The sequence below is a fragment of the Mytilus edulis genome, chromosome 13 (assembly GCF_963676685.1).
Source record: "Mytilus edulis chromosome 13, xbMytEdul2.2, whole genome shotgun sequence".
Lineage (NCBI taxonomy): Eukaryota > Metazoa > Mollusca > Bivalvia > Mytilida > Mytilidae > Mytilus > Mytilus edulis.
In genome coordinates, this window is record NC_092356.1 from 64,485,593 (window position 1) to 64,498,827 (window position 13,235).

Sequence of the window (13,235 nt, forward strand, 5' to 3'; positions counted from 1 at the left end):
GGATTACTTGAAGTTGTGTTGTCATTCGCTGAAAAAGATGCCGGTGAGTGTTTCATTGGATAGAGTGTTCTAATTCTTTTAGGAGTAATGGATTTTTGCGGCGTGCACGAGTGCTTTTTAGATGAACCTGGTGATGAACTATGATGCATTTTGGCTGGTGGAGGCTTCAGGCATATCTTATATTGAGGACTATTTTGTGATGTTTTGGTTTATTGAGTCATATCCTTGACTCTTTTTTTACCATGATAGTGACTGAAAAGGAAAAGAAATCGTTTACCAGCTTGAAAACTAAATATTTTAAGCCATTTTTTTACTATGAATAAAATCAAAAGCACATGTTCTATACGACCAAAAACAGGCAAAATGAAAAACCCTTATTTTGTCATGGTAAAGTAGATGTGAATGAAATCAAAAGCATATATTTTATAAGACCAAAAACAGGCAAATGAAAAATCCTTGTTTTGTCATGGTAAAGTAGATGTGTTTGAAATAAAATGTATCATATGAAGACTAATTTACAGGCAAACATGTATTTTTTTATGACAAGCCTCTACCCCTTGCGACGCAAAATCTGACACCCCGAGCGACACTTTATATTTAGATGAATAAAAGTTTTAAAACCAATTAATTTTAACTAAGAAACTGGTATTTGGTATAAGTCAATGAGAGGAATACAATTCTATATAAATGATACGGGGGATGGCTGTGTAAAGTAGTTTTTTATACCGAAATTTGCAAATAAAGCCTCAAAATCTGCAACACGGAAAACTAGGGCGAGGTGTTTGAGAAAACTGACCACTGAAAACGACTGCTTCTGCTTTCAGGAAATAGACTATGTTGCGGTTCTTTCCGTGAAATACATTGTATGGTACTGAGAGTTCTAGAAATAAGAAATTTTGATGCTTGAACTTACTTTCTTACTTTTTCATCGCTTCAAAATTGCCACCCCATGTCAAACATAGCCGACACCCCGCATGTGGCGTTCTACACGGTGTACTGTGTATTCAAAATCAGGATAATATATTTTAAACATTGTAAGAGTACATTTTAGATATAACTTGTTTTGCAGTGTCGATATTTCGTCTGGTTGTACTGTATAATCTACCCTATATTAATATAGGAATCAGTGTTTTTTTCTTTTTTCAAACTCACAAAATTTGAAGATTAGCTAAATAATCAAAGATGTCTTCTGTCAGTTGTCTGATTTTGTTATAACCAATGTTCCTGTCCAAAAAAAAAAAATAACAAGCCATGTACTCATTGAATGTATAGATTTTACACTACAAACTTTTTTTGATGCTAACAAATTTGCATATAATGAATTAGATATACCGATATCAAGTAAGACCAGTAGATTATTTTACATTTTTTAGTTGCAACAATCGACGATTTGTAATATATCTAATACGTATCACTGGCTATAACTTACAATCGTATTTTATAGAATAGTGTCACATGTATAGCATGCATGATTTGCTTATCCTCATAACCTGAGATTACCGCGGATTTTGACGGGGTTCACGCTGCTTAGTCTTAGTTTTCTCTGCTGTGTGTGTTGTATTGTTTTTTTCTTTTGGTTAAACTTATTTCGCCATGGAACTGTCAGTTTATTTTCGATTTTTAATATATTGCCACCCAATTATGATCAGATTAAAGATAGATATAAACCTGTTCACGATCATCTTAAAGTCTTTAGGTTTTTTTTGTGGTGCATTAACGTTTTATAAACAACCATTAATTAAGAAATATTTGATATCACTATCGCTCGGGCAAAAATAATCACTTTTATAATGCCTACCTATGTTAAAGATACGATACAGTATACCTTGCATCAATTATTTCGATTCTGATTAGGACAATAAAGGTAATTTATATGTCCCATTTGTATAAGTGTAGAGCGTTTGTGTAGGTTCTTCTATTCACCTTTTCGTTGTTTGAAAAAGACTGGCAATGTAATTTTTCAGAGGGTGGAGTTGTTAATAGCCAGCATAAACAATTATCGTATTTAGTTGAAATGAGTCAGTTTCGAATTGCAACACGTTACAGTCATAATAAATGAATTAGCAACAACATGTGAATCATTTGAAAGTTTGGAAGTTAATGAAATATATAAATGCATGCCAATTCGATAACATTCATTACTCTGCAGTAGTCAATATATGCATGTGCAAACAAATTTAATGGATATAGAGCATGGGTTTATTCACAAAGCGAACGAAGCACGTCATATTAGAATATATATTATTCATGGAAAATTTATACACATAACATTTTAAAACTATCTTTATCAGAACAATTTTCATTAATACAAAACGAAGTAAGGCAGGTTACATAGCATGGCGTAATTCTGAAACAATTTGATACAGATCTATGAACACTAACATTTTGAATAAAAAGTACGATACATATTGATTCATCAAAAAGATTACATCCATTCCCATGTTTTTTTACTTTGTTCTGTTTAAATTTATCATACATACATATAGACAAGGTGAGACATGGGAAAAAACGTGTCTTTTGAAAGTGTGGTCAGCAGGTTACTCTGCAGAAATCTACAAAACAATGCATATAATTATCAAAGGTACCAGCTATTCGTCTACATACGACTCATCAGTTTACGTTGCTAAGTCAGTACTTTCCTTTATTGTTTTTTTATATTATTGTTTGTCTTTATGTCTTTATTGGTTTCTTGGCAGTTTTATTGGTCTAAATTTATGAGTTTAATCATATTTTTGGTATCTTAAGCTTTCACCGGCACATCTCTTTTATCATTAAACGAGCTTTAACTGTATAACATAAGACTCTTAAGAGCTGTTCAAACGTAAAGTCGCAACGTCCAATTTCTTTCTAGAGATTGCATTATTTATATATAACATTATACATATTTATTATAATGTTAAACAACAACTATCCTACTGCCTCTCTTTATATTTGTTTTGGCAGAGCACAATTCATTTATATTTAGACTGTTCATGGCGTTAATAATTATCAAAGGTACTAGGAGTATAATTTAATACGCCAGACGCGCGTTTCGTCTATATAAGACTCATCAGTTGGGCCAAATATTGTTTGTCAATTGTTTTAAAAACACTAGATCATGCTATGAGTTTTACTAGTAGTTGATTTTGATGTCTAATGCATTTTTTTGTTTTTGTTAATTTTCATAGTCTATTAAAAAGCTTTCAGTTACTCTCAAATGTACTTTTTTGTTAAGTTATTCTGTTGACACAATTTGTAATATATATTTTTTTTTATGTATACTTATTTTGTGTTATATGTTGTTGCACTATTTTAGTGAGACCACCATTTCTGTTCTCGTTCTATAAACAACAAGTTTTTTTGTTTTTTTTTCTAAATATTTCCGTACTCATAACAACATAATGTTATATTTAAATTTACTGGTGTACGTTTTTTGATTTAATGTAATGTTTTCCAAGGTACAATAGTTTTTGTTTATTTGTCTTTTTGATTGAGTTAAGCCATTTCAATTGATATTTTGAATTGTGTCTTTCTATGTTTGAATATAACACTACTATTTCAGGTTCTGGTGACGGTTGCAACCTAATAAAAAGTTGTAACTCGTTGCGTTTTGTTTACGCCTGTCCTAAGTCAGAAACCTCTTGTGCAGTGGTTGTCGTTTGTTGAAGTGGTTTTTCGTTTCTTGATTTCGTGGAGCTTAGAATTTTTGTTATACTTTTTTCAGTGTGTGTTGGATTACTTAAGAGCTTTATTGTCATCTTTTTATTAAGTCTTTAAAAAAGATCGGAAACAAATGAAGTACGTAAACAAATAACCATAAACACTGGTGGTAAGCGGATGGGAGACAACTCTAGGGATACATTTTTCTTTTCCGATTTTCGTGCAGTAAAAAAATGTTTCAGTAAAACCGCTTGTCTCATACATACTAATCGTCAGTGCGTTGATATTGAAACAAAATTTGATACATAAAAACATTCCAATTTTCGTAAAATGATCATTCAATAATTCGAGCATGATGGTCGTAACTAAAAAAACAAAAATGTTCAGGATGGTCGTAACTTAAAATTGTGATGGTCGTAACTCTTTATTAAATAGGACCTAATAAGACAAGTCAATAGTTTTAAACGTGTCTTTTGTTATATGAATATATTATATGATATATTTGTGAAGTTGATTTCACTATATGATAAAAACTAAAAGAGGTGAAGAGAGGGATACCTGTAAAGTGCGAAAGGAAAGAAAATTGGAACGAATCGAAAAAAAAAACCCAATACAAAATGAAATGCCCAGTCACTGTTACTTAAAATATAATGTATAAAATCAACCAGGAGGCAACTAAATATAAGCTGTTAAGTTTAATAACAATATAAATTCTCAAAAGTGGAGAATTCATTTTAACACACAGCTCTGGTTATAATCATTCTTAGTTACGAATTAAGAAAAGGCGATGTTAACAAATTTGACATCACATGAAATAACAGTATCCTGATTTATTTTCTTTATATTTTGCATGTATTGCAAAGATAAACTTTTTAAAAACTAGTATTTACCTACTAGGTGGAATTTAAAAGAAAAATCTACAATTTAAAATTGATACTTTAAGTCGAAAGAGCATAAGTAAGGAGTCAAAATAATGTTATGAGGATTGTTATCGAGACAAGACCATATCCGCGAATTCGCAGGTCCTTAATCGAATTAAACAACATACATCTTATTCTTAGCCTTGATTTTGAGAAGTCGTATTGTCATTTAGTATATAGTCAAGCTGATTATAAGGTGCAAATTCGAAGTTCAGGTATAATTATTACCCGTGGTTTTAGAAAATTCTGAATACGCCTAATTGTACCATGCTATCCGTTATACATCTTTGTCTTTCTTATGGAAAATACCATGAACCCTGGACCACACGTTTTTCATTCCCAATTCATAAAGGGAATGATGCATCCGATCTTAATAACTATCGAGGAATTACAATTACTGATTCATTGGGGAAGCCTTTTTAATAAGATACTTAATACACGTCTTTGTAAATCCTTAGATAAATATCATATCATTGATGAGAGCCAAATTTGGTTTACCAAAAAAAAAAAAAACGACCATCTGACCATATGTTCTTTCTAAAAACTATTATAAATAAGTATTGTAATACAAGAGAAGGTAGAATGTTTGCCTGCTTTGTTGATTTCATTTCCAGAAGGCTTTTTGATACTGTCATTCACCCAGGGATAAAACTTAAAACTTAAGCTATTAGAACTAAAGTTGGAGTAAAACAGGGAGACAATTTGTGTCCAAATTTGTTTAAATTTTTTTATAAATGAACTTCCTGATTGTGTTAAAAGTTCACCTGATCCAGCTGTTGTTTATTCACGACCAGCCTATTCTTTACTATACATATGCTGATGATCTTGCCATTTTTTTCAACTACAGCAAAAAAATGTAGATCAGGCTTATCCTAAGATTCTTTCAGAAAGACTATAAGCTACGCATTAAATTTTGTCAATCTTTCTTAACTCGGTATATTCACTCTGTATTTTGTCATTGCAAAGTCTATGATCAGATACTGGCACAGGCTTGACAATTTGGGATCATCTTTCCACTACTAGAGGAGGCATATTTAGAGTCAAAATTACTACACGAGTTAAAAAAAATTCTTTCACAGTATGGATCCTTAAACTTCTTTCTAAAGAATATGGGGGTCAGCAATTCACATTGTTTACTATATGCTGATGATAATGTATTTTTTTTTTAATTTCAGCAAAAGGACTTCAGCAAACAGTATTCATACATAGCTTGTAGCCAGGATAGTATTTAAAAGATAGATCTTTATGCTTCAACTCAGCGTGCTGGTCTTTTAAATCTGAGTACATTCATACAATATAAACATATAACATAAATATTATTTTCAACCTGCATATGTATGTGATAGTTGCCGCAGTACATTTAGTTCTACCTTGTAATATTATCTTAGCTACAAGGCTGGCTATAAACTACTAATATTTGATCTTACTCTTAAATTCAAAGCGTGTATCATTGTAAAATATATACCTGCACATATGTATGCAATATTTGCCACAGTACATTTAGTTCTACCTTATAATATTATCCTGGCTACAAGCCTGTCTACAAACTACTGATATTTGATCTTACTCTTAAATTCAACGCGTGTAGCATTGTAAAATATCTCAACCTTATTCATACTTTCTAGGTTAACACAATGTTCATTGCGACACCATGGATTAGGTTTTTATTCTGAACCGATACTTAGAACAATTATCAATGATATACCGCAAGATCGTCATGTAATCAATAAAAAATAAAGACAACACGATAAAAACACCAGGCATTTGTGGATTTTCATTAATCATGATTCACCAAAAGCCGAATATTTGAAAGCCAATGATTTATAAAAACTGCAATAGCTGATTAAAAATTAAAGAAGATTGTTCAAAATTGTACGTTCAATAAGGGGACGACCATTTGATATTCTGGGGGGGCCAGGAGGATTTTGAAAATAGATAACTCAGCCTTGATAATCAAAAAAATAAATGGTTTGTTCTGTGGTAGTTTGAAAATAAATTACCTGACTTGCAATGTATAGAAAATAAATAACTCAGCAGGTCTAATCGAAAGTATGAGATGGCACCAGATTCTTCATAAATTCATCTTTTTTCCCAAAAAAAATCGGGAAACACTTCCCAAATTTGTTAATAACAAAAGTATAAATATTATTTAAATATACTTGAAATGTCTGAAAATTGGTTGCTTTTAACTTGAAGTATATTGTCTCAGGAAACCTTACCTCACCTTTATTTCAACAGGGCCGTAACTCCATGTAGGAAATTTCAAAACCAAATGCTTGTCTCCATATCAAATTGTGTTCACGGCCTTGCAAGAAGAAAGTTCTGTTTTCCCTCAGACTTATAGCCCTGATTTTTCGGGATCAATGTTTCTTATTTTATTTGTCTTTTGTTCATTGATTGCCCTTCTGTATTCTGTTAGTGTTGCATTCCTTTTGTAATCTAGTAATTTTGTTATGAACTTGATCATGAGTTTAAAAAAAAAAACACCAGCCACAGGCTTAACTATGTGAATTCCATTTTTGCTTTATCATGCACATTGGTCTTTTGATGTTTTCCCTAGAAACTTCAGTCTTACACTGAATTTATATATTTTGCTTTAAGACCAAAATATTGTCAAAAAATTATTAAAACAAAACTTCATTTTCAGATTATGAAAGGGTCATCCGAACACCCAGAAAGCATGATTTTGCATCATTTGTTCTATAGCTTCTTGGGCCTTCAGTGGCTCCAAAACCCTTCAAAAAATGTTTTGCCTCACTCCGCTCGGCGTAGTAAAAATGTAGCTTTGCCAATACATTTAAAAGTGCCTAGTTATAACTAAACTTAACACTATGTGTATATGCAATTGGGAATTTAAAAGATTCATTTCTGCAGAGAGGGATGATTAATCTAATTAAATGGTACATAATGACTTGACTATACTATATGTATTATTTATAAACAAAACATTTAAAAAATTGTATGTTTTCGAATATCAAAAATATAGTTGTGAAAATGAATAATCAGTCCCTTTCTTTAATGAAAATGAAAAATCTTGCTTCAATAGTGCAGAAAATGAATAATCTGTTCTCTTAGTTTGCAAAAATAAATAACCGATCAAAAACAAATCCTCATATCAAAAATGTATGATTGATAAGTTTATTAACATGGTTATGCATGTGCACAGTACTTTTAAAATAGCTTGATAAAAGTTCGTCTAAATACTTGAGTTACGGTCATCTTTCAAAGTTACGACCATCTTGTGTCGGTTACGACCATCATCAAAAATACTATAGTTGACATTACGACCATCACAAGTTAAAGTTACGACCATCATGCTCGAATTTTTGAATGACTATTTTTAAGAAAATTGGAATGATTTTATGTGTCAAATTTGGTTTCAATGAGAATGCACTCACGATATGTGTATATGAGACAAGCGGTTTGACGCAAATGAACCTTTTACTGCACGAAAATCGGAAAAGAAAAACTTATCCCTAGAGTTGTCTCCCATATTCAGATGGTCGTAACTTTTAGTTACGACCATCCGCTTACCACCAGTGATAAAGGAAGATCCAGACTGATCTGCAGATACGAAAATTAGAAATGTAATTTAATCATTTTTGAAAATAAAAAAAACTAGAAAACCGCAGAGCGATTTAAATTAAAATAGTATGTAATTAATATATTCATATATACTATTCCTGCTAATTGGAGGGTTGTATATTAATATGTTATATTAACTAACTCAATGTTTTTCAGTTTATCAAATAATCAGATAGTTAGGTACAATATTCGATTGCTTTAATTCTTTTAAATGATGATTATTGAGGTAAGTCTTTTTGTTAGATAACTGTCATTTACGTTTCCTCCTTACTTCATTATATTTATGAAGAAAGCAGTGACATATTTAAATCATATAACTTCTGGTTGATACTCACAAATAAATGATATTAGAGATCCCAGCAAAGTTAATCCCATTAACGCCATCTTTCGGCAGAGATGTAATTCTATTGTCACTGAAATCACTGTAAAACAAAATGTCAAGTGTATAATATGTAGAATTGCCCTTTGTCTCTTTTAAATTTTATATTCATACATAATGTTAATACAAAAATAAAAAAAGGGTGAATCCCCTCATGGAAAGTGTGTCTTATACTTCATTGAAAATTCTGTTTAGACATTTTGGTCCTTATTCCAACTATCGTTTTATTGTTGTTTGTTTGTGTCAAAAATTCGTCTTTTTACGCCAATGTTACTTTGTGACACTTTGAAACACCTGGTATTAATTTAATTAAAAATATGAATGAAAGAAAGACGTTAGGTGTGAATTTATTTTCAAAGGTATCAGGGTGTTTTAAAGCTCAATTGGAAACTGCAACAATTAGTCTGATTTTTAATAGGACATTGTTCTGGATACACATGAGATGTTCACGCTACCACTCTCTATGTACACGACGTCACCGTTGTTGTGACGTTATATATTCAGAGTTCAAATACAAGTATAATTGCAAGCAGACGTTCTTATTTATAAGCCCTAATTTGTGTCCGAAACAACCACTCCAAGATAGACATTAAACGATGTAATCGGACGAAAAGCAAATCAGATATTGTCGGTCGCAAAGCAAAATTATCGGAATCACAAACTGCAAAAAGAATCGGAAGCAACAAAAAAAAAAAAAAAATAACAATGAAAAAAAAAAAAATATTTGACAAACAACAACGCTGTGTTTTGTTCCTCTATCATTTACGTTTGACGCAAAGTCTTATAATCCCTTTAGTAAAAGTGCAAGCAGTTTTCTTGATGACTTGACGTTGTTCTAAAAAACTTTACCAGCGAAAAAATCTTTAACACTTTTAGAAATAGAAAACATAACAGTTCATAATTTTAAGAAACTGATAAATGCCAAGTATTAGATACTTATGAAATATAAATCAATGTTTGTACGACTGGTCAATATCTGGTTTAAATTTTGCAATCAATCGTTTCAGCTTTTATTCCCTATACAACTCTTACGTTTGTTTATAATGCCACAATTACATATACAAGATTAAAACATTGTAGTGAATGTATACACCTAGTCCAACGCAAATTGGATGGCATTTCATGTTCCCCTTATCTAACGGTTCAATGAATAAGAGGCGAAAGATACCAGAGGAAAAGTCAAACTCATAAATCGAAAATAAACTGACAACGCCATGGTTAAAAATGAAAAAGACAAACAGACAAATGATGGTACACAGGATCAACATAGAAAACTTAAGATCTTGGATTAAACGACTGGTCAACGTCTGGTTGACATTTTACAAGCAATCGTTTAAACTTTTTTTTAACCTGATCAATGTGCCATAGAATATTAAAGTGAAAGCTCACAATATTTATACACATACATGACATACATGTAGTCCTTTGCAGATTTGAAGGTAGTTTTATTTATTATTACTTATTGATTGATATATATCTATTTCTAATATTTTAATGAATTGTGATTAAAACATCCAGATTTTCAGACATTATTGTGTTTTGTTTTAATGATTAATATATTTTCGTACTTTTTCAATGAAATGTGTGATTAATTTTTTTTCAAACCTACTATGAATAGAGATTAACAGGGATTCCAATAGGAATATTTGAAAGTCCTCTGGAACTACAGTTAACTCCATCAAGCCCCACACTTTCTATGTATTTGCATTCACATAATGGTTCGTTGGAACAGGTTTGGCTGTATACGATATTGGCTAGGAAATATTTGATCAATAATACCACCAGAAAAGTATTCATCATTTATGTTGTTTAAAATCTGAAAAAAAAAATAAATATATATTTGAATACATGTCCATTATAATTCATTTATATTTGATGACTTTTTATTAATTATTTATCTTTATTTAAATTTGTCATCATTCTGAATATACAATAATACAAAGAAGATGTGGTATGATTGCGAATGAGGCAACTCTCCACAAGAGACCAAATGACACAGAAATTAACAAACATAGGTTACTGTACGACCTTCAACAATGAACAAAGCCCATACCTCATAGTCTGCTATAAAAGTAAAGTTTGCAAATCTGAGCAAAACTCATATCGAATGTTTTACATAAAAGGTCCGACATGACAAAATGTGAAATCATTAAAAAGGAAAGGCTAATGAATAATCACGAACAATAAACGAAAATATGGGAAATAGCAAATAGTAAAATAACAGAAATACCGAACTCAAAAGAAATTCGAAAGTCCTTTAGATAATGGCAAAATGAAAACTCAAACATATCAAACGAATGGAAATAAACTGTCTTATTACTAACTTCGTAATGGCAAAACGAAAGGACAACCGACGACAACAACTGAATAAGAGGTTCCTGACTTCGGACATACAGAATCTTGATATCGTTCTATTTGTGGGTTGTTCCTAGCTGATATGTTATCTTTTCGTATAGATACATAACACGTATTTGTTTTTTCTTTCTGAATGCATTCCTTATCGATTACGAATTTTACTGGTAATGATAATCCGTGTACTATTATACACATGTTCGTATTTAAATGCATTTGGTAATAAAAGAAGAAAATTATGAAAAAGAAATATGAAAGTCGTGATACATAGATACACGGTTTATAAAATATTGATAACACTGATATTATATGAAAATGAAATGTACATGCTTGATCTTTTAATATGTTCTGTAGAATTGTCAAATCAAAAAAGGCTTCCATAGAAAAAAAACTGCTAAAATACTCTAATAATTTCGAGAGAAGTGAAAACCACTTTTTTATTACTTTTTTTTTTTTTTTTCATCTTTCAAATTGATTTTTACCTTGTTCTTTTTATTTATTATGCAATGCTATTTATCAACTATATCTGGTGATGTGCGTGTTAAACGATCTCAAATTTGCGGCATTCAAGATAAGCTATGATATAACGTTTTTTTTTTCTTTTTTATTTGTTAAATTTTTCTTTTTTATAGTTAATATTTTGTTTTGTTTTTTAATTCTTTTCACTTAAAAAAATGTGTACTTTCTTATACCAATACGATAAAAAAAATAACATTATTGTGTAACTATGTCCCTTTATCTTTATTTTTGAAAAGGCTTGCAAGATAAAAATTAAAATTTTGTATACATGCTGGCTTCCGACTACTTGTATGCACCGTATTCAATTAAATCAAATAAGTTACGAAATGAAGCTTCGGAAAAGAAAACAACACGGTATAATGGCTTTTCTGTATCGTATCAACCGTCATCAGGACAGATCACAGCCAATTGTTTGAAAGCCAATACTTCTTAAAAACAAAAAAAATGTTTAAGGGGGCTCGCGGGTCTAAATCAACTTTTTTTTTCTAATATAGGATTTTCCTATGTTTTTCCATGATTAAACCTTATCTTATATCTAATGGAAATATAAAATAAAAATATGGGGTCATCGTTCATTTAAGCTCACAATTTGCCTCCGAAAAAAGCATACATTTTTGTTAATGTCCTTTTTTTCTGTTGAACTAATAGGAGAAATATTGGTAATATCGAAACAAAAAAAGAACTAAGTTACAGAAATCGTTAAAATTTTACAATTATTTAGTTTATGTACAGTTTGTTTGAAAACAGTAATAAAAAATATAGGTCACCGATGAGTTAAAAAAGAAATTTCAATTTGAACGTCCAAAAATGACATTTTTGCACCAAAGGGAGATAATTTGGAGCTTTTTCAATGATATGAACATTTTAAAAGTCATCTGTGGACAAACCAAATCGATTTTTCTTGGTGATTTTTGTGCCATATTATGAAGTAATAGCTAATTGTGAAATAAATAAAATTTGTAATGAAAAAACAAATATTTATTTTTTTTTCGATTTTTTATACCCGCGAGCCTCCTTAAGAGCAATATTACCATTCCGGCGAAAGGAATACAAACTTTAAATATAAAATGATGTGAAACGACAAACTTTAAGTTGTTAAATAATTTAAACTTTATTGTAATATCCGACTGTGAGGTTCAGGAAATAAGTTATAAAATGAAATAAGATAAAATACTCACATTTCAATTTATTTTGTTTTTGCAGAAACAACAATCTTCGTCTTCGTCTGTTTAAATATTAAAATATAATAACAATAATCTCGCATACCTGTTTATTAGTAAATTCAGAAAATCGATTCTTCTTATATCATTTGTCATCAAAACCTGTAAGTTATCTATAATAGATGCCGGAGTTATAAATCCTCGTTCAAAAGTGTTCACTTTAAATGTATGGATTCAGAAAAATTGGAAAATATTATCAGGGCAATCTGTAAGAAGTTTCAATGTGTATAACAGACTTTGGGAATAGCTCTGGTACAATGGATGGAGGCGTTTATATACAGACAGATAAAAACACATCTGGTTCCATTTCTACATTTTAAACAGACAAAGGTGACGTCACAAACACAACTACAAAATCCTGCAAAAGGGTAACAACTCTCTCTTACACACAGAAACATAATTCGAACATACATACTGATATATACATGTGCATTATTACCCGTTAACAATTTCGGTTCTTATAAATCTTTGGCTTTCAAATATTCGGCGTTGATGTTTCCTGATGAAGTGTAGTCAAAATTAAAAGCAGATCTTCAAATGCATTCCATTTATAACGTTATGTTAAAAAAAAAATAGGAAGAAAGATTGAGCAAAGGAATAAAACAAATAAATCATAAGATT

At 30.5% G+C, this 13,235-nt stretch overlaps 1 protein-coding gene across 1 annotated transcript in view; it reads right to left on the bottom strand.

Moving 5' to 3' along the window:
* LOC139502231 (leucine-rich repeat-containing protein 15-like) overlaps positions 1 to 13,235 on the bottom strand; it is a 103,165-nt gene that overhangs the window by 24,724 nt on the left and 65,206 nt on the right. The window contains exons 3-7 of the mRNA XM_071291664.1: positions 12,573 to 12,619; positions 10,133 to 10,339; positions 8,480 to 8,566; positions 2,481 to 2,552; positions 1,153 to 1,224 (exon numbers count right to left, since the gene is read on the bottom strand). Coding sequence (XP_071147765.1) covers positions 1,153 to 1,224; positions 2,481 to 2,552; positions 8,480 to 8,566; positions 10,133 to 10,323 — 422 coding nt within the window. The 5' untranslated portion in view covers positions 10,324 to 10,339; positions 12,573 to 12,619. The remainder of the gene's footprint in view (positions 1 to 1,152; positions 1,225 to 2,480; positions 2,553 to 8,479; positions 8,567 to 10,132; positions 10,340 to 12,572; positions 12,620 to 13,235) is intronic.